This window comes from Delphinapterus leucas, chromosome 12 (genome assembly GCF_059928025.1).
Source record: "Delphinapterus leucas isolate spDelLeu-1000000601 "Yukka" chromosome 12, BTC_Dleu_Yukka2, whole genome shotgun sequence".
Classification (NCBI taxonomy): Eukaryota; Metazoa; Chordata; class Mammalia; order Artiodactyla; family Monodontidae; genus Delphinapterus; species Delphinapterus leucas.
The window spans coordinates 79,880,452-79,908,300 of NC_143140.1; the positions used below are offsets into that span (position 1 = coordinate 79,880,452).

General features: G+C 44.1%; 1 protein-coding gene across 2 annotated transcripts in view; it reads left to right on the forward strand.

The window, feature by feature from the left end:
- The first annotated feature begins 17,995 nt into the window (after positions 1–17,995).
- The window catches only part of UST (uronyl 2-sulfotransferase), a 300,372-nt gene continuing 290,518 nt past the window's right edge, over positions 17,996–27,849 (forward strand). For both annotated transcript variants that reach the window (XM_022558880.3, XM_022558889.2), the window contains exon 1: positions 17,996–19,221. In XM_022558880.3, the coding sequence (XP_022414588.1) occupies positions 18,969–19,221 (253 nt within the window). In that variant the 5' untranslated portion in view covers positions 17,996–18,968. The remainder of the gene's footprint in view (positions 19,222–27,849) is intronic.

Consider the following 27,849-nt stretch of genomic DNA (forward strand, 5'->3'; position numbering starts at 1 on the left):
ATTAAGTACAAAACCCAAGTGAACAAAATGCTACTACATGACATGGGTGAATCTGACAGAAAGGAGCAAGAGAAGAGAGTATGCTCTACCATTCCACTTGTGTATTTACAAAAGCAAATCAGTGGTTGCCTGGTGCTGGGGGCGGAGCAGCAGCAGTCACATTTGGGGGATGATGGAGTTGGTCTTAGACATGATTGTAATGATGGGTTGTAGGACTGTGTAAGTTTACTAAACCTTGTCAAAATGTGCAATTAAAATAGGTGAATTTTACGCCTGACACTGTACGCCTGACACTAACACAACACTGTAAACCAACTATGCTTCAATAAAACGAAACAAACAGCCTCCTGGAAGAACTTAGGGGGATATTCCAGTGAGGGGAGTTTCAGGTCTATCTGTGAGGCCGACATTTCTGAAGAAGCTGGTTCTCAAGGGCTCTCATAAAGCAAGATGGAATGGGTGTTGGGGCCCTTCCAGTAAGACAGGCCCTGCAGAGGGATTTAGTTATAGCCTCGATATTACCAGCAATAACAGCTATATGGGGCTGTTCATCTTTTGAGAAGTCTGACACCCATGAGCTATTTTAATCCATTTATTCGATTGCGTCACGGTTGCAAAGTATTAGTGTGGTTTTCTGTTCCCATGTATTTCTCTTCTCATTGATGTCCTCACCCGTACCCTGCAGAGGGAACTCCAAGCCCACAATGACGCAGAAAACAAGCCTCAAAGAAACTGTTGGCCCAAGTGTGGGACCCAAAGATTTGGATTTATGCTTTCCTAGTCCATCCCGACCTGCCCTCCTCCCTTGACTGCTCACCGTGCACCCCCGTGCAGTTCTGGGGCTGGAAGGGACAGATAAGTTAGGCAGAGGTCCCCAGCCTTTTGGGCACCAGGGACCGGTTTCGTGGAAGACAGTTTTCCCACGGACGAGGTGGGCGGGGGTTCCGGCGGTACTGCGGGCAGTGGGGAGCGGTGGCCAGCGGCAGGTGAAGCTTCGCTCACACGCCCTGCCGCTCGCCTCCTGCTGTGCGGCCCGGTTCCTAACACGGGTCCATGGCCCGGGGGTTGGGGACCCCTGAAGTAAGGGACAACTGGGATAGCAGAGGAAGCTGTGGGGGACTGGATTTCTCAGGAAGAAAAGCAATCTTTTAAAATTTCATCATTACCTCTGATCTCTCGGTCCAAGCCAGAGGCAGATTTACAGGAAGCTAATGAGGCCTGTTTTAAGGTCTTCCCCAGAACTGCCCATTGCAAGGTCTGGAAAGGGCTCTAGCAAAGCATTCACGTGGTCAGTTGTTTTTTGTGGTGAGTATGGTCTTGGAGTGACTTTTGGACCATTCTACATGTCTTAAACTATAACAAACAAAAGCTTTAAGATTAATAATGCTTAAAAATCGAACAGGAGAAAGTCACTTTAGGAGAAAAATGGGCAAAGGACAGAAACTGAGACCCTTGGATAGAAGCTGTTAGATATTTAACAATACCAATTAAGAGTGCTGTTCCGGGCTTCCCTGGTGGCACGGTGGTTGAGAGTCCGCCTGCCGATGCAGGGGATGCAGGTTCGTGCCCCGGTCCGGGAAGATCCCACATGCCGCGGGATGGCTGGGCCCGTGAGCCATGGCTGCTGGTCCTGTGTGTCCGGAGCCTCTGCTCCGCAATGGGAGAGGCCACAACAGTGAGAGGCCCGTGTACCGCAAAAAAAAAAAAAAAAAAAAAAGTGCTGTTCCTTTCACCCTGCCTTCCCTTCTATCCCATTTCCCTGAAGTATGATGGTGGCAGTGTGGCAGTGGGCATTTTAAGACACAGCTAAGGGAAAGTTGTTGGGGACACATTTAGATTGGTTTACTTGGGATAGAAGATTCACAGCCACCTGTGATTATAGGCGTGTAGTCACTAGGTGTTAGTGTAGCAATGGCTTCAGGATTCTTCCAACTGCCTGCTACACCATCTCCCCTCATGTCATGAAACGAAAGTGCAGGGCAAGGAGACAGATCGCTACCTGACCTTGTGCTGCAGGTAGTGGAAAAGAAACAGTATAGGTAGGGTGTATATGTCAATCTCAATCTCCAGTTTATCCCTCCCTGCCTTTCCCCCCGGTAATCGTACATCTGTGACTCGATTTCTGTTTTGTAAATAAGTTCATTTGTACCATTATTTTAGATTCCACATATAAGCGATATCATATGGTATTTGTCTTTCTCTGTCTGACTTACTTTAAGGACCTACTGTAAAGTACAGGGAACTCTATGCAATACTCTGTAATGACCTATATGGGAAAAGAATCTGAAAAAGAGTGGATATATGTGTATGTATAACTGATTCACTTTGCTGTACACCTGAAACTAACACAACATTGTAAATCAACTATACTCCAACAAAAATTAAACAAACGAACAAAAAATGTAGGGAAGCCTGTCCTGTGAAATGTGTAAGTGATGCCTTTGATTCTCACCAATTCACAGTCAAAACCGAAGCTGTCTCCTGTTATGAATATTCTTGATAATGCAACATATATAAAATGCCCTGTAAACTTTTTTCCCTTATGAGAAACTTTTCTCTCTTTTTTCTCTTATGACGGAAACTATGTAAAATAGAATTTATCAAAATTCCTACAGTAGTAGGGCAGAAACCTGTAGCTATACTACAAAGAGCAAGTATATCTGTGTGTGATGTTACGTGGTTACATCCTAGATATCAACATTTTTCAGTCATCCATGCTAGAGAAAGGACTGAATTGTCTTTCTATTTTCTGTATTAAAAAATTATTACAAAATTGTTGTCACATGAAGAGGTGACCAAAGTTTATGCAACTAAAATACATAAGGAAAATAATATAATAGAGATGTTTCAGTCAGTTAATTAATAAAAATATCATGTAAATGCTCTGGATTTTGTTATGTTTATGGTACATATCAATGTATTAGTCAGGGTTTTCCAGAGCAACAGCACCAGTAGAATGTATATAGGTATATATAGGAAGAGTTTTATTATAGAAATTGACTCTTGCAGTTATGGAAGCCGAGAAGTCACAGTCTGTGACTGCAAGCTATAGAACTAGGACAGCTGGTGGTGTCCTTCAGTCTGAGTCCAAAGGACTGAGAACTGGGGGACTGATGGTGTAAGTCCACATCTACATCCAAACGCACGAGAGTCAGGAGTGCCAGTGTCCAAGGGCAGGAGATGGATGGCTCAGCTCAAGCAAGGAGAGCGTGAATTCACCCTTCCTCCACGTTTGTGTTCTATTCAGGCCCTCAGCGAGTTGAATGATGCCCATCCACATTGGGAGGGCTGCCTGCTTTACTCAGTTCAGTAATTCAAATGCTACTATCTTCTGGAAACCCCTTGCCAACAAACCCAGAAATAATATTTCACAAGCTATTTGAGTATCCCTTATCCAGTCAAGTTGGCAAATAAAATTAACCATCCCAGCTAGCTTTATAATGTTCATAACTTCTTGTAATTATTTTTGTCATCTTAAATAAATATTAACTCCCATGCTTAATTCTGTATTCATAATTTTGTATTCTTGTCTTTAAGAGGGACTTCCAAGCTGTATTAATTTGGGGCCCACAAAATCTGCATCATTGGTCCCCTCATTTGATTATTTTTCTTCTTAGTTTAGATTCCAGCGTCCAACATTGTACTCCTCCTTTGCAAATACCCTGAAAACCACTGCCTTCCCTCCCTTTCCCTGGTAAAACTCCAGCCCAGGTTAAGCACAACTAAACACCTACACAGCACCTGTACACAAGTAAGCAAACTGGACCACAGGAAAACACAACACTGGTGCCGACTAGATTCACTTTAAATTCAGAACCACCCATTTCAAATGAGCTCAATACTGTTCAGCAATCTTACTACATTTTCTTCATGTGTGTTTTCCACTCTCTGAAACAATCATGCCACAGCACGTTCTCTTTATTCAAACTTCCTACGTTTCCTCTTGCCCACATCTTCATTCTCACTTACCTCATATTCCATTGATAAAACAGATGCCACCACCCAAGAATTTCTCTATTTCCATGCCAGTAAATTTCTAACATATGCTGTCTTTTTCAATGGATAAATTGTCTGTTCCTGTTAAAGACCAAACCCTCTACTTAATTCTGGATCCATCCTTTTCCTGCAAATATCACCTGTCTTTCCTAGATCGTCAATCCACCCCTTTCTACTGGATCATTCCTATCACCACACTAATAGCTCCTGCCTTCAAAAGAGACAGAGTGACAGAGACAAAGACAGATAGAGACACCAGAGAGACAGAGAGACTTTCTAAACCCCTATGAACTTTTCAGCTGTTGCCCCATTTTCCTGCTCCCTTTCACAGCAAACAGATCATCTCAAAGATGCCTCTACAGACGTTTATAGCCAACCCCAGCACACACACACTCTCCAAATCAGGCCATTTCTCACCACCTCCACCACTGTTATTCAAGTCCAAGCCACCATCATCTCTAGCCTGGATTACTTCAGTCAACCCCTACATCTAGTTCTTCAAAGGGCAGCAATATCAATATTTTAAAATGCCAAACCTGATTAAAACCTCTATCATGACTCCGACAACTTCTTATCACACCTACAACGAAATTGAAACCCCTTACACCTGAAACTAACACAATGTTGTAACTCAATCATACTCCAGAAAAATTTGAAACCCTTTGTCCTGGTCTACAAGGACTTCCACAATCTGGCATCTTTCTTTTTCTCTAATTTCATCTCTTGCTTTTTTCTACCTCATTTACTATGTTCTATAGCACCTCAGATTGCTTGCTATTCCTGGGACAAGTGAATTCCTGCCTGGGGGGACTCTGCTTTCTGTTCCCTCTACTTGGTGTACTATTCTCTAAGATTTTCATGTAGCTTTTCCCTTAATTCCCATTTACTTAATTCTGCTCAAAATTAACCTCTTCTAAAAGTCTTCACCAGCCACTCTATCTAAACCAGCACTTCCTACCTACGTTCTCAGCTTTGTTTTCTTCTTAGCACATGTTACTACCTGGTATTCATAACTGTTTATTCATTACCTGTCTTTATGTTTACTCTTTGTCTCCTCCACTAGAATATGAGTTCCATGAAGGCAAGGGCATTATCTCTCTTGTTCTATGCTATATTCCAGGGCTTAGGACAGTGCATGGCACATGATAAAAACTCAATAAATATTTTAAATGAATGTAAGAGTGAATGAATGGATGAGCTCTTCAATCTATCCTATCAGGTTTTAGTCCCAGTGATACATCTGAAATTGTCAAAGTTACCAGTCGGCTCCATGTTGCTCTCTGCTATTTTCTTGACATGTGAATAGGTTATGGTACAGCCTCAGTTGCTAAAATAGAGACCCCAAAGTACAGTCATTCTAGAGGGAAGTTAATTTCTTTCACAGTGGAGTCCAGAGGGAAGCGGGCATTCCATAGCAGATGGGGGCAGTTCTGCTCCACAAAAGCATTCAGGGATCCAGCTTTCCTTCTTCAGTTTCTCTGATATTCCTAAGAGTACTGTCTTCATGTGCATGATCGAAACTGGGTCACTTCCATGTCTACATTCCAAATAGGAACCAGGAAAAGAGAGTCTCTGCTGTAACCTCTAAGGAGCATTTGCCGCAGTTGATCATTCTCTCCTTCTTGAAATGCTTTGATTCCCTTGGCTTCAGTGACACAGTGCTCTCCTGGGTTTCCTCCTACTCTCTGCCAACTCTTTCTCATTCTTTTTTGCTGGCTCTAGTTCTTCTGTTTGACCTCAAAATGTTGGACTTCTCCAAGGCTATGTCCTGTGCCATCTTCTATTCTTTCTATTTACATGCTTCTCTAGTTAATTCTATGCAATCATATGATTTTATATACCATCTAGATAGAAATAATTTCTGAATCTATACCTTTAGCCTTGACCTCTCACTGGAGCGCTAACATCATGTATCTAACTTCCAACCTAACATAGCAGATCGTACCTCCTGGTTGCTTGTCCCGCCCCTCCCCCTCCCCCAAGCCTGCCCCTGCTCCAGCTCCAGTCGGCTGCACCTCAGGAAATAGTGGCACCATTGATCCAGTTGCTCTGGCCAATCCCTAAGTGTCATCCTTAGGGGTTTACTCTCCTTCACCTCCTCACATCCAGTCTATTGGCCAGTCCTATACTCTCAACCTCCAGAAAACATCCCAAATTTGTTAGCTTTTCTCTTTTTTTTAAAAAAACCCTATCTATATTTATTAATTTTTATTTTTGGCTGCACCATGTGGCTTGTGGGATCCCAGTTCCCTGAGCAGGGATTGAACCCCCGGCCATAGCAGTGAAAGTACCGAATCCTAACCACTAGGCCTGCAGGGAACTCCCAGCTTTTCTCTATCATCATCATTACCATCCCTGGACTACTCATAGCCTTTTTTTTTTTTTTCTTTGCGGTACGCGGGCCCCTCACTGCTGTGGCCTCTCCCGTTGCGGAGCACAGGCTCCGGACGCGCAGGCTCAGCGGCCACGGCTCACAGGCCCAGCTGCTCCGCGGCATGTGGGATCCTCCCGGACCGGGGCACGAACCCGTGTCCCCTGCATCGGCAGGTGTACTCTCAACCACTGCACCACCAGGGAAGCCCTCATAGCCTTTTTTTTCACTCTTGCTCCCCAACAACCCATGCCCACACAGCAGCCTGAGCGATCGCTTATAAACATGAATCAGATGCTACTCGCCTAGCCTCTCCAATGTTTCCCATCTCCTGTAGAATAAAAGACAGGCTCTTTACCCTGGTCTACAAGGCCGTACAGGGACCGGCCCCACCTCCCTCTCCAGGCTCATCTCCTGCCACTTGCCTTCTGGGTGATCCCACGCCCACCACAGAGGCACATACCAAGTCCACTTCCATTTGGGGGTTTTGGATGAGGTGTTCCCTCCCCAGACAGTTACTTTTCATCCTTTCAGTCACATCTCCAATGCCAGCTCCTCAGAGAAGTCTTCCTTTTCCACACAACCTTCAGTAAATCAGCACATCACTCTGTCACATCACCCCGTCTTATACCCTATTGGCATAATATATTTGTCTATTGTCCGTCTCCCCTCACAGGGAATACAAATCTCGTGGAAGTAGGCTCTGCCTTGGGCTCCACTGTAACACCGGGGCCACACAAATCTTGGGCCCTCAGGAAGGGTTTGCTGAATGAATGCCTGAATATGGCTCCAATTTTGGACCATTCTCAGCATCTCAGGAGTGCTTTAAGGATCATAACAGTCTGAAGAAAGGTTTTTTATTTCCAATGGCACTTAAAGACTTTCTGTACCGCTTTAGTACCATAAAATCTATCCTTCTTTTCTGACATAAGGACGAAAAGTGATGTCCTCATTTGGTAGATGCACCCAGAAGTACTTAGGAGAGACAACAGTCTGTAGTGTGGAGATTCTTAATCTGGGTCCGTGGTCCGCTGAGAGGTCCATGGATGAGCTGAAATTATATGCGAAAATTACATGTATTTTTCTGGGAGGTGAGTTAATAGATCTGTCGGATTCTCAGAGGGGTTTGTGGCCGAAATAAAGTTCACTTTATTGTAGAAAAAGTATTTGAGATAGAGTCACAAGATCTGTATTTGAGTTCTGGTATTGCCGCTTACAAATAATATAAATCTGTGCAGATTATGTAATCTATTTGCATTCTAGTTTCCTCATCTCTAAAAATAACCTTTTGTATTCTAATTTACATGTACCTGGCACCGTAAAAATGTATTTAATTCCATCACTGAATGCTAGGTGCCTTATTGCATCTCATGGATAATGACATGGAGGCTCAGAGCACATTTGGGTTACTCACTCAAGATAATCTTCATCCCCAGGGAGGTTCTTGACCAAGACTCATGCTCCTTCCACCATCTGAATTGGCTGCTCTTTTTTTTAAAAAATTAAATTAATTAATTAATTAATTTTTGGCTGTGTTGGGTCTTCGTTTCTGTGTGAGGGCTTTCTCTAGTTGGGGCGAGCGGGGGCCACTCGTCATTGCGGTGCGCGGGCCTCTCACTGTCGCGACCTCTCTTGTTGCGGAGCACAGGCTCCAGACGCGCAGGCTCAGTAGTTGTGGCTCACAGACCTAGTTGCTCCGAGACATGTGGGATCTTCCCAGACCAGGGCTCGAACCCGTGTCCCCTGCACTGGCAGGCAGATTCTCAACCACTGCGCCACCAGGGAAGCCCCAAATTGGCTGCTCTTTAAAAAGAGTTTGCACTATCATACATGCTGCAGGATAATTTCTTGGACACTTCACTGCAAGTACCATAGGAAAGCAGCTCGCTGGTGATGTGCTTCTTCCACAGGTTAAGTGTCATCCTGAACCAGAAAAGACTGTGAGTTCAGGAATGCAGACCTTATGTTCCATTCCTTACAGTGAAAACTGAGGCGCAAAGAGGCTAAGTAACTGACCTTAGGTCAGAAAGCTAGTAATTTGCACAGCTGGAAGACTATACTTCATACTCTAATATTTTCTTAAATTTTCTATTAAGATGACCTTGGGAATCTTTATTTAACTAAGAGTTTTGACTAGAGAGCTGACTCCCTATCTTCATAGTTCATTTTCTGGCTGTTCTTCAGAAAATTATTTTAAAGTACTTTGGAAAGCTTGAGCAATATTTTTCTCTTAAGAAGACAGAAAGGTATGTGACATGCCCATTGAACAAGGACTAATGACATTGTTAAGCAGGGAGGGAAAAATAATATCACTTCTGCATCGATTTCGGCTCTTACACATTAACATCAGACGATGACCTCTAAAATGAGGAAAGCACCAGCTTAACATTGTGAGTTGACAAGGATCTCGGAAATGAGGAATTAAGGTTGAGTAGAGATTCAGCTCTGCAGGTACATGGCGGAGTGAGAGGCAGCTGAAAATAACACAAAAGCAACTGATGGGCATTTGACTTAAACTTTTTCCCTTTCACTCTATCTATACCCATGTCTATGACACTTTGTAAGAAATAGGTAGCAGACTAAGACAATAGTCAACAGAGCCTTTAGGTGGCCAACGATAGCATATTGTCCAGTCCCAAGAAGCAGCTGTGCAGTACAACATTTGATTTTAAATACATTTGTCCTTAACTATAAGTTAAAAGCTCAGTTTTTAAAAGGTTGTGCCATTGCATAGGTGCTTAAATATAAGCAGTAGTTTGTTGGTAGCTTAGTGTTTGGCTTTTATTATCCTCTCATCCAAATGTACCTCTAGATCAGGTAGACTTTCTAGAGAACATTTGGGAAAAGGGCAGGAGCTATGAGCCCCTGATTGTTTTCAGTGCATTTCTGCCCCATCTATCATGGCAGCTCTGATTGCTTTCTTTCTCTTTCTTTTCCTTTTGCTTCCCCTTCCTCTCTTTTATTAATGCCTTAGTCTTTTGACCAAATAGCTCAACACTTTATTCAACAGATTTGCCTTGGAATAATTTTGGCCATCTCTAAAAATCGAGTAAGTCTTCAAAGGATGAAAATAAGTTCCCTTCAAGGAACTGCCGACGCCAAAGGAAATTAAAAAATAAAAGGCCCAAAGGTGCATAATGAAGACGATATAGTTTGAATTATTTCTCTGAATTATTTTCCTTGTCTTCTAGTTTCTTTCCCTGTAGCTCTTTCATCAATATGGACAAAGAAAGCACTTCAGGTTCATGGGGGCTGAGCAGGAGAACAGGGAACAGAGAAAAGGAGAGAGAAAAAAGCAAGTCATGAGAAACATTGGTCTTAGCTGTCCCACTCCAGGGCCAAATCCTGTTCAGGGAAGTTTGAAAACAACCATATAGTTTGGGGCTACTATGGGCTGAATGTTTGTGTTCCCCACAAATTCATGTGTGGAAGCCCTAATCCCCAATGTGATGATACTGTATTTGGTAGTGGAGCCTTTGGGAGATTATTAGGTCAATCTCATGCATGAGATCAATGCCCTTATAAGAAGAATAAAGTGTTCCCCGCCTCCCGCCATGTGAGGATACAAGTCAGGGTGTGGAATCTGCTGGCACCTTGACCTTGGACTTCCCAGCCTCCAGAACTGGGAGAAATAAATGTTGGTCGTAAAAAAAAAAAAAAAAAAAAAAATGTTGGTCGTGTAAGTCATCGAGTGCATGGTATTTTGTTATAGCAGCTTGCACTGACTAAGACAAGGGCATTCCCAGAATGGTGGGGTTTCTTTGTACTTCCTTGGAACAGATGTGGGATATATGAAGCCTCTTGGAGAATCACTGGGTTAACATAGTGCCAACCAGACAGAGGCTAGAAGTGGCTGAGGAAGGATTTGAAGCCAAGATGGCCTGATGGCCCCTCAGGTCTGCCTTGGGCAAGCAGGACGCCCTGAAATCCAGAAAAGTTCCTGGGTCCCTCAAGGTGGCGGAGGGGGCACAGAAGGTTCAGATCTGGGGATCACGTCATGTGGGGTGAGACTTTGAAGCAGAGGCTGTTAAGCAGATGGCTCTAAACTAGGAGCCACACCAGTCAGAAGCAGAGGTGCAAACAGAGAGCCATGGACTGCAATGGCCGTGAGACACAGCGCCCACGCCCCTGACTGTGAAGCACTACACTCCCTGCGTGGGACCATCTTGGCCAGGAAGAGGGGGAGCCTTTGCAGGGAGTTTGCACCTTGAATTTGACTGAATATTAACCCCAAATGACCAAATATAGTAAGTGTGCCCTGAAAGAGATTGTTTCCAACCAAAAAAGGCTGAGCTAGATCAACTCCTGCCATCCCTAACCCCTACCCTTTGAGGAAATAGGACCTGAGTAAGATGTGATCAGTTACAGGAAATAAAGGGTCATATTTTTATACTTTAAGCAATGCATTGAGACTTAAACAAATATCCGCACTTTAAATGTGACAACACTCATTTGGATTAATAATTTTTTAAAAATCCGATTACTTTATTTTCACATCTTTTAAGCAAGGCAGATGAGTCGATCAAATCACTGATCTAATTAAAGGCACAAAAGATATCTTGTGATAAATGAATATTTGGGGATTCATATTGGTACTCAGCTATGTGGAAAGCACCAGGCATATTTCATAATAAACCAATAACACTGCATTACACAAAGTTCATCTGAAAAAGAATTATTCAACTAGTTATTGGAAATAATGTTTTTAGAGGTCCCACGTAATTTCCCACTTTCCCAGGCTTTTCTTGCCCCCTGCAGACTCCTTGGTCTCTCTGCCGGGACATCCGACTTCCTCCCACGGAAAATGTGCATCAGATACAGTCAATGTAAAACCTGCACAAGGAAATCAAATCCAAGAGTTCAGAGTCGCAGCGCTCTTGGATCAAAAACAATCATCAATTCAATCATCTATTTTTCTTATTTGCTTACAAATAACTCTCAAATCTAAAAATCACTTCTACACTCAAGGGACAAAGGTTTGTAAGACAATTTTAAAAATCAAAGAAAAATTATTCCTTTTGGAAATGAATATCGGGATTCTCTAAAGATTTGAATGACTTTGCTATTTACAATGTGTCACAAACAATTTATCATTTAATTACATGCTGCCTTGCATTATTGTCAAATTGCTTCACTTATGAACAATCCTGTCTTCCCGAAAAGATTGCAAATTCTTCGAAGGCTGAACAGCTGGTCTTACACTTTTCTGTTTTGCTTCATGGCAATTCACAGAGTGGTAGGCACATAATAGTGCTAAATATATAGTTATCAGTACCTTTTTGGATAAGTGGTTTCTTTCTGCAAAATCTAAGCCATCTCTGTCTTTTATGCATTCCCTATATTAATATTGTTTTCTCTGCAGGATCTGTTTAATTATAATAGAATCAAGAATTTCTGCTCAAGACTTGCCTAAGAGCTAAGAGGCCTGTGAGCACTGGCCCGAAGGGGAGAATCTCTAAAGAACCTTTAGACAGAACTCCAGTTGGTGTCTGTGATTGGGGTCCAGCGTTCTTAGCAATGATGCAGTTTCACAGATCTCCGCTGTCCCTCTCCAGGCAGGGTTGCCACTGTCCCCCAAACACATCTCTGTGCTCTTTCTTTCTCAGTTAGTTCTCATTACTTGGCATGCCCTCTGGGCTACTGCCCAGTGATAAATCCTCCTTATCCTACAATCCAGCTCCCGTACCACCTTTTCGGGAAAGCTTTTCAGACTAAGTCTCCCGTATCTGATATTCGTTATTCTTATCGTCTATTTCCTCATCTGTAAAATGGGGAAAATAAGAGTATCTGCAGCATGAGGTTGTTGTGAAGATTAAATGACAATTCAGGTAAAGAGATTAGAACATGCTAGGAATGTAGCAATACTAACATAGTTTAGCTATCATTTTAAATACAAAATACTTGAGGTAAAAGGCCCTTTGGTTTAATGCTTTCTTTGTTTTTCTGCTTATTCGTTTGCTTGCTTTCTTGTTTATCTGTTTATGCCTTGTCTCAGGAGAGGGGTAAGAGTCATAAGGGAGCAGGGGTGGAGAGCACCTCTTGTTCTGTGTGTGTGTGTGTGTAGCTGTGCGCAGAAGGATGTGCCTGCTACACACTGGGAGCATACGGGGAACCTAAGACCAAGTTCCCGTCCACTCAATGGACCAGGGGCCCACAAGACTGGAAACCAGCAATGTTAATGTTGTTATTAAAACCTTATTCTTTCATTTGACTTCTCAAATCCGAGGCAGAAAAACAGAACAGGCTGGCTTGTAATTTATCGTTATTATAATAGGGACATTCCAACTCAACAACTTTCCTGAAACAGCCCTACGTTTAGCAGAGCAGTAAAAGAAGAGGGTCTGAACACAACCCTGGTGGTCTTCCAAGGCCAAAGCTCAGAGAGCTTGGTTCTCCAAAAGAGTGAATGCCCCAGTCCCTGAAATTAGCAACATTCTGAAGACAAGCAATACTTCTGCCAAGGTGAATGGTAACACCTGGCAAAACCCATGGGTTCATATTCCTTTTGTGATTCCATGAGGCATTCTGTTTTTTTCTTTTTTAAATTGAAATACAGTTGATTTACAACATTGTGTTAGTTTCAGGTGTACAGCAAAATGATTCAGTTATGTGTGTGTATATATATATATATATATATATTCGAATATAGTTCCCTGTGCTATACAGTAAATCCTTGTTGTTCATCTATTTTATGTATAGTAGTTTATATCTGTTAATCCCATACTCTTAATTTATCCCTCCCCCCTCCCTTTCCCCTTTGATAACCATAAGTTTGTTTTCTATGTCTGCGAGTCTGTTTCTGTTTTGTGTATAGATTCATTTGTATTATTTATGAAATTCTGCATATAGGTGATATCATATGATATTTGTCTTTGGCTGACTTACTTCACTTAGTATAATATTCTCTAGGTCCATCCATTTTGCTACAAATGGCAATATGTCATTCTTTTTTACGGCTGAGTAGTTTTCCAGTGCATATATAAACCACATCTTCTTTAGCCAATCATCTGTTGATGGCCACTTGGGTTGTTTCCACATCATGAGGCATTCTTAGTCACAGGAAGCAGTTGAATTGTTAATTAGACTGTGGGTCATGGAGGTGGTGAGGGATTACTTCATTCATTCATTCATTCTTTTTTTCCCCTCAACAATATATTTTTCATCTCAAACAACTCCTTTAATGATCATTTGAATGTTCCAGGAGGATGCAGACCTATTCTCCATTGTGCCTCCATCTCTCATCCCCAGTTGGCCAGATATGGAATAATGAGAGGTGACCCATTGAACTTAAGATCCTTCATATTAAAACTAACCTTCTCATTCAATAAATATTTACTGAGTGACCACTATCTGTCAGACTATTCTAGGTGCTGGGGAAAGATCAGTGAATGAGTGAGACAGAATCATGGCCCTCATGATGCTTGTTTTCCAGTGAGGAGAGATACACAACAGATAAAAATACCAACATGTCATATTATGGTAAGTTCTACAGAGAAAATTAAAGAAGGTCGAGGGAATAAAGAATGCAGGTCACGTGTACATTTTGTATAGGGTAGTCAGAAAAGATTCCTTGGCTAAGGTAACATTGTGCAGAGACTGAAGGAAGTCAAAGGGCAAACAAACCATGTAGAGATCTGGGAAAAGAACTTTTGAGGCAGAGGGGACCACGACTGCAAAGGCCCTGATGGAGGGGCAAGTTTTGTTGGTCTGATGAACAATGATGAGATAGGACGAGTAGGGAAAAGTGACAGGAGATGAGGTCAGAGAGACAATGGGGCCAAATAGAAGGGCACTTGTAGGGCACTAGAAGAACTTTGGTTTTGACTCTGAGTGTGTTGGGAGCCACTAGCAAGTTCTGTGCAGAGGAGTTACCTCTGGCTGTTGTGAAGGGGATGAAATACAGAGTGAAAGTCTGGGATCAAGAAGGAGGAATGGCAGGGACCGCTGATTGCCACTTAGTAGTCACTTGTCCTTTCTTACTTTAGTAATAGGACCCTGATTCTTTTGTGGCAGCAGTGTGCCCAGCTGAAACCTCTATTTCCCAGCCCTCCATTGCAGCTGGACATGGTCCTGTGACTATGTTCTGGCCAAAAATCTGTAAGAGGATGATTCATGGCATTTTTGGAACACTGCTTTAAAAGAACCCACTCCATTTGGAGGAAGACTTTTGTCTTCTTTTGCTTCCTCCTGTTGCCAGCCTGGAATATAAGCACAAGGGGTGGAGCTCCAGTGGCCATCTTGAATCATAAAGTTACCTTTAAAATGAAACCACATGCTGAGGATGGTGAAAGCTCCGATGGTTCCTTGATGAGAGCATGGAGATGCCTCACCAACTCTGCACGGCCTACTTCTGGACTTGTTTCATATGAGAGGGAGATACACTTCTATTTTGTTTAAGCCATTGTTATTTTGGGTTTTTCAGTTACACACAGCTAAACCTAAATATAACTGACATAGGAGGCCACTGCAGTAACCCAGATGAGAGAAGATGGTGGCTTGGACCAGAGTGGTAGCAAAGGAAGTTGGATGCTGGATACTGTTTTGAAAGTAGGGCCTATAGGATTTGCAGATGGGTTAGACACAGGAGTGAGAGAAGGAGAAAGACTAAGGAAGACTTCTGGGTTTTGCCCCTGAGTGATTTGATAGTGCCATCATTTATAGAGATGCAGAAGCCTTGGGAGAGAGTATGCTTGGGTGTGGGGTTGGGTGGATTCAAGAGTCTAGGGCAGTGACAGACTAGCCTTGCTAGAAGCAGAGAGGGACACAGTGAAACAGAAGGAAGGATAGAGAGAGGGTTTAGATTGGTGGGGAAATGAGGTCACTCCTGTCCTACTGCTCTTATTTTCTCAATAAAGCATGAGGCCAGGTCGTCAGCTGAGACAGAAGAGATGAAAGTAGTGGGAGTAGAAGAGAGAAGTATGAAATAGCCATTTTAGAGAGTGGGGTTGCTGGACAGCAATGAGTGAGCGTCCAAGGAAATTTGTGCTAAAGTGAAGCAGTTGGCAGTGCTGGGTGTCTTCTGCAATCCGGTCCAGTGGCACTGCTGTGTTTATCTGGGTTTTGCCAGACAAGTATGTACCATGTAAGATGACAGGAACATGGGAATGAAAGGGTGTCTGCAAGATAGGGATCAGAACGATGGATCAGGAATCAGAACTAAAGGAGGAAGTAAACATACGAGATGGGTGATGGATTAAAAAGTTGAGTGTTCTTGAAAAGACTGAAAATTGCCCGAGTGTGGGCGCTTGTAACTTGAGCAGAGGAGAGAAGGTGATGATGGCCAGGGGTTGGGATTGTTGAAAATGAGTGGCTCAGATGAGAGAGATGAAAATCACCAGAGAGAGAAGGGATGAGAAAGCTCAAGCTATTAAATAAAGTATGTTGAATTATAAGACTAATAATAAATGTTGTTCACAAATTCCTCTAGTTAGTTGGTTTGTTAACTGGTTTGAATAAAGATACCATTCATCAGTATAAGTACTTTAAATTCAAAGTTTTTTTTTTTTGATGGGACATTTATAGGATTTCAAAGAACAAAGTTTTACCCAAACACCTAAGTTTTTGTGGGGTGAAAATATAAAGCAATCTTCTCTATGTAAAATTTCTTCATATCTTAAGATCCGTTCTTTTCCCTCTGTGAGTTTTTTTAGGCAGTTAGTCCATTAACACAATCTTTTAAAAACTGCCCGGTTTTTCTCCTCTAAAATTTATTGATTTATTTGTTTTTGGCTGCATTGGGTCATCGTTTTTGTGTGCAGGCTTTCTCTAGTTGCGGCGAGCAGGGGCTACTCTTCGTTGTGGTGCATGGGCTTCTCATTGCGGTGGCATCTCTTGTTGCAGAGCATGGGCTCTAGGTGCACGGGCTTCAGTAGTTGTGGCATGTGGGCTCAGTAGTTGTGTCTCGCGGGCTTAGTTGCTCCGCGGCATGTGGGATCTTCCCGGACCAGGGCTCAAACCCATGTCCCCTGCATTGGCAGGTGGATTCTTAACCACTGCGCCACCAGGGAAATCCCCCCTCTAAAATTCTTCATGTCATAGCTTATTTTTTTCTAAGCCAAATGTTGCCACCTCGTATTTTCCTCATAACTTTTTCACTGTTTTCTAAACTCTTATTCCCATATTTAGTTATTTTTTAAGATGTTTATTTCCTTTCTTCCGCCTCCAACTGCCTGTTATAACCTCGCTGTTGCTGAGATTCCTTTCCTTAGGAGAAAGAATTGGGAAGTTTCCTAACTCATTCTGTGAGAGAAGTTTCTAGACCCTGGGGGTCTCGTGAGCACACAGGATCTTGTACATTATCCTACATCTAATGAAAAACGTCCAGATGATAGGGCCAGGCCTCAGGTGCGGGTCTGATTTGTCACAGGTGGTCTCTGAAACATTATGCAAATTGCTTTGCTCCTCCCGTCTCCTAGTCCCTCGTCATTAACTCAAAAATTATTAATTGGGAGCCGATTCTCGGGTACTCAGCATGCTGATTAAAGTCATTCACATTAGTGGGCAATGACTGATGGGCTTAATTCTCTCAGGGGCACTCACATTTGTAAAATGTGCCTATTAATCCAAATAAATCTGATTCATGGAATAAATGTGAAACAAACCATTAACACTTTATTTTAGGATTTTCTGTGCTAGAACACAGGGACTTCCCTTTTCTTTCCGCCTCAAAGCAGCCTTCCCATTCATGAGAAAGTGGCAGGACGACATAAAATTGGGAAGTAGAGTATGTGTGTGTGGATGTGCGTGACACCACTCACCTCATCCACAACTGTCTCCAGTTCCTGATCTATGTGTCTTCTTCGGGAATCAGAGATGCTCACGTCTGGATGACGGTTAAACCATATTATTTTTAAATTGTAAACTCTTGATCTCAGGATTCTACTCCCTGATTTTCCATAGAAACTTTCTCAGATACCCAACTTTATAAAGGTTTTCAGGAAAACAGTCTTAGAATCATAGATGTCCCTGGCTCCTGGTTCTTCCTTTAATCCGTTGTCAGTCACTGGAATGTACAGAGTGAATAGGAAACCAGAGGTGTGAGGCAGGCACAAGGAGCCTGAAATTTCCATTTCTGTTTCTCAAAGTGGCCTGAGCTAAATGCGTGTATCCCATCTTCCAGTCACCGTGCAAGTTATTAGGAAAAGCACCCTGACTGGGAGATAGGACCATGCAGTGGTTATTAGAGTGGGCTTGAGCGTCAAACAGGTTTGAGTATGGCACCCAACTCGACTCCTGGTATCTCCGTGACCTTGGGCAAGTCAGCTAAGTCTCAGGTGGCACAGCTTCCATATCTAGCAATGAATTATTCTTACTGGAAGCGTGGCTGATGAGAGCAGCCCTTTCTGTGCATCACCCACCCTCGCCAGAGGATCTGTGTTTGATGCAGCTTTCCTGCCCGGAAGGTGCTCTTTCAGGTCCAGAAACTTCCCTTGGAAGAAAGGGTGGCAGCGATGAAATGGGTATGCAAGGGCTCTTTCCTCTTCATATCTGCTAGAGGAAAGACCTCCTTGAGTCCGCCCTATAACACCCCTCCTCACCCCACCCCACCCCCCTTGCCTTTCTGGTCGCTTCCTGGATGAGCAGCTGTAGAGCGAAGGCGAGCAAGAAGCAAGCGTCCTCCTGTTTCTCTTCCAGAAGTTGGGGCGATGAGCCTGGCCCTATGGGGTCATGTTTTAATTATAATTTACACCACTTGCTCTTTTACCATCTCTGCAAAGTCTTGAACCTATCTCCAAGTACCTTTCATCGGCCTTTTGTAAACAGCTCGGCACACAGAAGGAGAATCAAGTTTCTGAAATGAGAAAACAAACAAAACCCAAAAACCATATAGTACTAAAAGAAGTCGTGCTTCTTCCTGCCGGTGACTGTTTACGAGAGGGAAGTCAGCGGGGCCCCCAAGAGGTCGCTGGTGGCGCAGGAACTGAGGCCAGATTGTAGAGAAAGGGGGAAGGAAAAAAAAACCCAGAAACTTTCTTCCTTGTAGCGAATAATCGCCGCCCCCCCTCAACCCCCCTCCCCCGCTCCAGGCAGAGGCAGTAACGTGACACCCGAGAGAAACCCGTAGACCCGAGCCGAGAGAGGGAGGGAAGAGGGAGGAGAGAGAGCGGCGGAGAGCTGGAGGGAGAAAGGGGAGGAGAGGGAGGAAAACCCCTGTCAAGGAGGTGGAGCGAGGGGATGGTGTCCGCCTCCCGTTCCTCCCTGCCGTTTTTTAGAGGAGCCTGAACCCGGACAAAACACGCCGAGACCGACAGACACAAAGCCGGGGGGTCCACGCTGGCGCTGGAGGCGAGCCCCGGCGGCCGCGAGCGAGCCCGAGGCGCGGCGGGGCGCGGGGCACGGGGGCGCTAGCGGGCGCGGGCCGGGCGCGGGCAGCGCCGCCGAGCCGGGGCTGGGCACCTCGGCCGCTCGGGCCGCGGCGGCGGGGACCATGCCGAGGAAAGTCTCCTGAGTCCGGCAACTTCGGCCCCTCCCCGCCCCCACCCGGGCTGCCCCCGGCGCGGCCCTGTCCATGTGCAGCCGGCCGGCCGGGCTCTCCTCCTCGCAGGCGGATGGGTGACCTTTTCCTGGCACGGGCAGGCTGTGCAAGGCGGCGGAGCAGGCGATGAAGAAGAAGCAGCAGCAGCAGCATCCCGGCAGCGGCGCGGATCCCTGGCCCCATGGGGCCCCTCTGGGGGGCGCCCCTCCCGGCCTGGGCAGCTGGAAGCGCCGGGTCTCCCTGCTGCCTCTCCTGCGCTTCTCCCTCCGGGACTACGGTTTCTGCATGGCCACCCTGCTGGTCTTCTGCCTGGGCTCCCTCTTCTATCAGCTCGGCGGGGGACCCCCGCGCTTTCTGCTCGACCTGCGGCAGTATTTGGGTAAGGAAGGGAGACGGGAGCGAGGGCGGCGCGCGCTGCTCGAAGTTGTGCAGGGGAGAGTGGGGCGCGCCGGGCACTCTGGAGCTGCCCCCGCCGCCGCCTCCCCGAGGCTCCCCAGGTGGGACGCCGACGAGCATCGGTGCGGCGGCCCCGAGCTGCTGCTGCCTCCAGCGCGTCAGTCTGTCTGCGCCTAGGCGGGGGCGCCGCGGGGTTGATGTGCCGGGCAGGTAGCCCGGGGCTGGGCGCTGCATACCTTCCCCCGCCTCCGCCACCCTCTCTGGGCTGAGTGCAGGCGTGTGAGTGAGTGTGTACGAGTGTGTGTATATTCAAGCCTGGCAGAGTGGGGAGAGACGAGGGGCAGCGACTGCCCCACCATGGCATTAGCGACCACAGTCCCGTCCTGTCCGGTGCTCGGGGTCGCGCGGGTGGGATTGACTCCTCCCCACGGCCCGTTCTGTGAATTGTGCCCCACGAGAGCTCCTGCCCCCTGGCCTGGGTGGCCCAGGGGCAGTTTTCGGGCTCCACGCTGTCCCTGAGCTGCCCTGTGCTTGGGACACCCCCTGCCCACCCCACTGTCCTCAGCGAGTGAGACGCGGGGAGCCGGGGTCCGGGGCGCGAGTCACCCTGGCCAGCAGTGTCGCCTACTTCGACTGAACGATCCTCAGCGCTGTGTCTCAAATCTGAACTTCTGAGGGGGGGGCGGGTTTTGCCTGGTTTATTAGGAGCGAGGTCGCCTATTTTAGCAGAGGTAAGGAAGGAGTGTGCGAAGAGAGAAAAGAGCGTCTCCAGGGAGAGGGCGTGACCCGCAGCTCGGTGGTCCGGGCGCGGGGAGAGCGGTGCCAGGGCGCAGCGAAAAGTATCCCCCAGGCCCCCGGTGCGCGCCTTGGCTAAGGGAGGATGCACATCTCTCACAAGTCTTGTGGGGGCCGGGGCGGAGGGGGAGAGGCTGGGAGGGATTCAGCTAATCGCAAACGTCCAAGGGTATAAACCTAAGCCCCCGGCAAACTTCGGCATCTGCGTGACGGGAGCGAAGGCGCAAAGGGAAGCCCCCGGAGCGCTGGAACCATCATGGGCCAAACGACTCCGGCGGTGGGAGGCTGCCACCCTCACCCACAGAAATCCCTTCGTCGCAGAAACCACAGGTCTGGATAGCAGATCGTTTTCGAAGGAAAAAACCACTTCAGCAAAGTGACAAATGTGTTAGAGCGTTTTCAAATGTACACGCAGATAAAATAATGTTTTTTTCCACGTAGAGAAGCTCAGATTTTAAAAGTTACACTTCTTTTTCAGTAGAAACTTTAGGGAACTACGGTTTTTCTAAGAGGCTTTAGGGAAAATTAAAGGAAAATATTGCCCAAGTAGATTTCCAAACATATCTGGTTTCTTAGAGGATTTGGGGTAATATGCACTTTTGCTAAGGAGTCAACTCTCTTCTTTCGAGTTCTGTGTTAGGAAGTCTCACAGCCTCATAGGCTCTCCGATTCCTGCTAGTACCACACAGGTCACAATTGTTACGATTACCGACAATCACTGTTAACTGGCATAGGGAGGGAAGTGATTTGGAAGCTCAGGGGCCTTTCTCCATAAACTCTGATAATGAATTCTTTGGTGAGGTTCTTTTAAAGCAAAATATGCAGGCAAGTGATGTAGGGAAAGTACAGTGGACAGGGAAGGAAGACATCTGTGGTGTCCTGAGGAGCACTTGGCTTTGGGCAGGGCACTGGAACCACATGGGCCTCAACTTTTCCATAGGTAAAATTCTGGGCGGGACCAGATTGTCTCTGACACCTCCACGGAGCTCTTAAAATGTTATGGCTCTGATACCCTTCTTGGGGCTGGGGAGCCTGGGAGGAGGAAGGAGCAAAGGCATGTAGTGAGGCTAAGGTCAGGAAACCGCAGCATCTAGCATGTTAACCTCTTGAAAATTCAACCAAATACGTGTGGTATCCAGAATTTAGTGTGCTTTCATTCTATATTTCAAAAAATGAGGCCTGATAAATTTGGAGGCTTATTTGCTGGAAGGGTGAATTCACAGCATTCACTCAGGGAACCAGGAAGAATTGAAGGATGGAATATTGCTCCTATTACTAACTCACCATTGAGTTTCTGACTGATGTAACAGGTTAAAAAATGACATCATTGTGAACTGAAAATAGGAAACCCTTGGCCAAATTTGTTCCCTGTTGTTTTGTTATGTAAACATAATGATTTTCAGGAAAAGCAGGCTTGTGGTCTTTAAGAGGATCTAAAATATACCCTTAATAAAATAAGGCCAAGGTATCTGCAGAATTACTCTCCCCTTGTTTCCTCCATTTATTATTTTAGTGTCTGTGAAAACAAAACTGTGGTTAGTAAACACATCCTCTCAATTTTCCTAGGTAGCCAATTTTGGAGGCAAGTATTTTTCTTAAATAAAAGTTCATATAAAGTCAAAATTTTCCAAATCAAAATAATATTTATAGCAATATTTGTCTTGACAGGATATTATTTTTAATATACTTGTATAATATATTACATCTGACATAGTAGCTACTAAATAAATATTTGTCAAAGTGATGACTGCACCTACTGTATCAAATAGGTAGTGTGATGTTTAACATATTGAATATTCTCACAGGAAAAAAAAAGGACCATTTATGATAGAAGCTAATATTTATTGGGTATGTGCCAATCAGTGCACATGTAGGATGAAATTGTATTAGCATAGCAATATCATAGGTAGGTGCAGCTGTTATTCCCATTTTTGATATGGGAGAAGGGAGGGCAACGAAGTTCACCGACTTGCTGAGGGGCGCATAGTAAGTAAGGCAAGATTTGAACCCACATCCGGCTGAATCAAGTACCCATTGCGTTAGCACTACAAGCAGTTTGAGAGAAAAAGGAAATAGAGCCAAGATGCGAGTGGAAATCTAAAGGGCTGACTGGCAAAAAATGATTATTTTTATTTCCATAATTTCACTTTCCTTTTCTTGATACTTTGAGCATCTTGAGGGGCCAACAGAGAAGGGAAATAATTCAAGCAGCTGGCCTGCCCTTAACTCCACCTTCCTGTATTTATCTCCATGTTGCTGCTTCCATGTACTAAGCAACTGAACTCTCCCAGAGCCACACAACTGGAGGTGATGTGAATTGGACTCAAATTAAATCTTAAATTCCTAATTTCTTTCTCTCTTTCTTTAGCAGTCGTTCACTGTCTAGGCGGGTAGTTCTCAATGTGCGGCCCCTGGACCTGCAGCATCAGCATCACCTGGACACTTGTTACAAGTGCAGATTCTCAGGTCTCATCCCAGACCTATGGAATGAAAGAGTCTGGGTGTGGGACCCAGGAATCCATTTTAGCAAGTCTTCCAGATGATTCTGATGCCTGCTTAAGTTCAAGAACACTGTTCTAGAGTTGCTTTCACAAGCAATTGCTTTCAATTGCTTTCACAAGCAATTGCTTTCAATTGCTTTCACAAAGTTTCCTACGTATTTGAGAGAAAGAGGGGGGATGAGAGAGAGAAGAGATTTATAAAATATTTAAAAAGTGATGGACATGGTTTCATTTTTTAAATAATTAATTTTTGGCTGTGTTGGGTCTTCGTTTCTGTGTGAGGGCTTTCTCTAGTTGTGGCAAGCGGGGGCCGCTCTTCATCGTGGCACTCGGGCCTCTCTCTATCGCGGCCTCTCTAGTTGCGGAGCACAGGCTCCAGACGCGCAGGCTCAGTAGTTGTGGCTCACGGGCCTAATTGCTCCGCGGCATGTGGGATCTTCCCAGACCAGGTCTCGAACCCGTGTCCCCTGCATTGGCAGGCACATTCTCAACCACTGTGCCACCAGGGAAGCCCCATGGTTTCATTTTTAAACTTCAGCTTTTAAAAATGCATCTGCTTTGCTGCTTACGCCCCATTGTTTCAAGGGAAGGACCGGCCAACAGCTGCAGCCCCAGCTGGCTTTCGAGTTTCTGAGGTTAGAAGATGCACGGAATGAGGTGAAGGGGGGCAACCAGAAAGCATAGTGTGGAGAAAAAAAGGGAAAAGAGTTAGTAATGATGCTTTTTCTTCTCAAGGAACAGGGGTCAGACAGCTTCTTTTTTCTAGTCAGTTTGGGGAAGGGCAAAGTCTGTTCTTTTTAAAGATGCTTTTTGCTGCAACAGATTTATTACAAAAAAAAAAAGGAAAGTAAGTAAGTCAGGGAGAGGAAAGTTATGCAGGCATAACTCTTGTCTTGATTCTTTTCCTCCTTGAAATAGGTGGAGAGAGGAGAGCATAAAACACACAATGGGATAAATAGCTGAATAGAGCAAATTGCTATACTTAACTTGGAGACCATAGTCTTTCCAGTTCAGTGAAATTATTTCATTTATTTTGAAGTGGCATTCAGACTTCGACTTGCTATGGAAAACCAACCAAAATCAAATAAAATCTCCCGCAGAAATTAGATTATGATGCAGCCTCTGCCAGTAGCCTCATTACTTATGAGCTGTGGAAATATCAAAAACTTGGAATAACACTCGTTACATCGATGTAAACCGAATAAGTCAGATGGCTTACTACTGATCCTGTACAACCGGCAAACTCTAATGATTTATTATCAGGACTTGGGTATGTGATTTATCCTTTATGGGGACTAAACCTGTCAGATTGATCTCAAGTTAATAGGCTTTCCTTTCCATTTTTAAATTATACTATTTAAAATGGAGATATATTACTTTAGTTTTCAGAATTGCTAATCTTTTTTTTTTTGCGGTAGGCGGGCCTCTCACTGTTGTGGCCTCTCCCGTTGCGGAGCACAGGCTCCGGACGCACAGGCTCAGCGACCATGGCTCACGGGCCCAGCCGCTCCGTGGCATGTGGGATCTTCCCGGACCGGGGCACGAACCCGTGTCCCCTGCATCGGCAGGCGGACTCTCAACCACTGCGCCACCAGGGAAGCCCAGAATTGCTAATCTTGATATGTATATTATATATGAGCATGGCAATTTTGAGTCAGAAATGAAAGAAAAAGATGTAACTTTATTGAAGTTCTCTGAGTTTAAATGAATTTAAAGGAAAATGTGAAAATTGAGGTCCAGACCTGTTACAAAATAGTTTCTCTAAACCCTAAAAGTCAAATTAATTTTCCTCCTGCACATCACGCATGGTTTAAATATAGTACTCCAGGCCCCAGACGGCAATCTAGGAAATGAATGCATAAAATATGATGTTATCAATAGAAATTGTTGACATAAAAAGAAAGTGACATTCTTGTTCATAGTTGCAAATTTATCTTATAGGGTTGGTTGGGGACACAGTAGCACTGTATTAGAAGAAGACAGAAAATGGAATTCAGCTATGGCAGACTGTTCTGTAAACACACAGCATGAATAGTGAAAAACATTCTGTCTTGTAAACTGTTTTTAACGTAGACTCGTCTCAGTATGAATTGTTTTAAAATACAGATAAATATGCATTATTTGGATTCTGTCTTTCTTCAAATTCCCTGTCATCAGTCCAGGTTTAAAACACTAGTTGGTTTTGTATTTGAGAAACTAGAATGAAAGTGCTCAAGCTTTTTGAGTCTCCAAAGAAAGAGTATCTTTTGCTTCCCTACAGGGAAGCTGCAGGAGCAGAAACTGTAGCTTGCCTTGCAGCTGTACTGAAGGCGGTCAGTGATGGGCAGTGAAAAGGCATCTTATTTGACAACTGTAGCTGCTAGAATGATTAGGAATTGTCACTTGCTTTTTTTTTTTTTTTGGAAAGAAATGAGACTTGACCACAAATAAATTTTGTCTTACCTATATTTATTTTTATTATAGAAACTCAACTTTAAGCAAACAGTGATATACATAAATCCTTTTATTTGTCAGAAATGGGGACAGAAACAGTAGCATTTCACCAAAAATCCTTAGTTGCAAAAGTCAAAAGAATGTAGCAACTATTATGCAAGAACGTTACAAACAAAGCACATTTCAGTGTATGCTATTAATTTTTTTTGAATAATTTTTAAAAATTAATTAGATTATTTATTTATTTATTTTTCACTGCATTGGGTCTTCGTGCTGCGCGTGGGCTTTCTCTGGTTGTGGCGAGCCGGGGCTACTCTGTGTTGCGGTGCGTGGGCTTTTCATTGCGGTGGCTTCTCTGTTGTGGAGCACAGGCTCTAGGCACACGGGCTTCAGTAGTTGTGGCATGCAGGCTCAGTAGTTGTGGCTCACGGGCTTAGTTGCTCCGTGGCATGTGGGATCTTCCCGGACCAGGGCTTGAACCTGTGTCCCCTGCATTGACAGGTGGATTCTTAACCACTGCACCACCAGGGAAGCCCTATGCTATTAATTTTTAAAATAGCTTTATTGAGCTATAATTCGCAAACCATACATTTCACCCACCTAAAGTTTTTAATAGTTTAATAGCTTTTAATTGTTTTTTTATATACCTAGGTAAGGGAAACTATTACGATAGTCACTTCTAGAACATTTTCATCACCAGAAAGAGAAACTTCGTTCCCCTTAGTTATCCCTTCACTATTCCTCCGTCTCCCCAAGCCCTAGGAACTAATCTATTTTCAGTCTCTATAGATTTGCCTCTTCTGGACATTTCATAGAAATGAAATCATATAATATGTGGCCTTTTGTAACTGGCTTCTTTTACTTAGAACATTGTTTTCAAAGTTCATTCATATTGTAGCATGTATCAGTACTTCGTTCATTTTTATGGCTGAATAATATTCCATTGTATGGATATACCACATTTTGTTTATCCATTTATCTGTTTCTCATTTCAGTTGCTTCCGTCTTTTGGCTGCTGTGCATAGTGCTGCTGTGAACTTTTGTGTGTAAGTTTTTGTATGTACACATATTTTCTGTTCTTTTAGGTATATACCCAGGAGTGAATCGCTAGGTCATATGGTAATTCCATGTTTAATTTATCGAGGAACTGCCGAGCTGTTTTCCACAGTGGCTGCACCATTGCACATCCCCACCAACAATGTACGAGAGTTCCAGTTTCTGTACAACCTCACCAACACTTGCTCTTTTCCATTATTTTGACTGTAGACATCCTAATGGATGTGAAGTGGCACCATATTGTGGCTTTTTTTTTTTTTTTTTTGCATTTTCCTAATGATTAGTGATGTTGGATATCTTTTCCTGTGCTTGTTGGCCATTCATATATCTTCTTTGCAAAAATGTCTGTTCACACCCTTTGCCCATCTTTGAACTAAGTTGTCTTTTTCGTTTTGAGTTTTAAGTACAGTATCTGGGTATAGAGTAAAACCTAAATAAATTCCTCACGATTGAACCCAAAGACCTCTTTAAAAGAATCTTAGGGGTCTTACAGTTACGGATGACTTTGAGTAGTAAACACTTTGCATTTAGCTCTAATGTATGAATATTCATGAATAGGTAGCACTTAACTATTTTACAGATGTCACAAAGATTATTGTGACTTATATGTGGAATATGAGTGTAGTCAATCTTGAGCAGCAGGCTATAGTACAATGGATGTGAGTATTCTGTCTTTGTGTTTGTTCACTAGAAAGGAGTTGATGAGCTCAGCGGGGGGAAGCATTTGGGTACGTTATGTTCCTTATATCCTGTACTATGAGGCTACCAAGGAAATCTTGAGAAAATTGGAATTCATATGCAATTCATTTTTATTCACACTGTGGTATAATATACAGGACAAATATATAGTCCTTCAGTAAATTAGTAAAATAAGTTAGGAACTAATTGTTTTTTCCAAAAGTGTTAGAAATTTTCAGTAGGTTTTAAAATATACATTATCAAAATAAGAAGCTTTAAAATAAGTACAGTCAATTCCATGCCTTCTGGAAAGAGACTCAATTTGAATAATTTGTGACACTCTCATATTAAAGTTATCAGGAGCCAGATAGCAGTTTAGTGCTGAGGGTATGCTGCACCTCTCCGTCTATCTCAGGTCTTATAGCAGTTGCCTGTAATTCCCCAAAGCTAGCCACTGGCTCATTTTCCTTGCCTCACTACCTGCCTTTGCTTCTGCTGTTGCCTCTTTGCTGATAGTTAAGGAAGCTCAGATTCCAGGGATGATCTCTGAACTCCTGTAGTAGTTATTTCATGATCACTTTTGAAGTTTTGACATTCTACCTTGTATTGTGATAACTTGTGGGCAAGCTCCTTGAAAGGAGGAAGCTCTTCAAATACTTTCCATCTCTACTGTGACACCTCTGCTGGGTACCCCACAGGAACCCTTAGGAAGTGTCTGTTGATTCAATATATTTGCTAAGCAGACTATTCTTTTCTTTTTTTTTTTTTTTTTGCGGTACGCGGGCCTCTCACTGTTGTGGCCTCTCCCGTTGCGGAGCACAGGCTCCGGACGCGCAGGCTCAGCGGCCATGGCTCACGGGCCCAGCCGCTCTGCGGCATGTGGGATCTTCCCGGACCGGGGCACGAACCCGTGTCCCCTGCATCGGCAGGTGGACTCTCAACCACTGCGCCACCAGGGAAGCCCTAAGCAGACTATTCTTTACTAGGGTTCCATATTCTGCTTTGTTTTGCCCTTATTTTAAGTAGAGACCATGGTGCAGTGTGCCAGGAAAGACTCAAGCCAGTTGATTCCACAACCCATCTCTTTCTGGCTGTTTGAAGCATATGCTGCAAGCAAAGATGTTAAAACCACTATGACATATACTTCT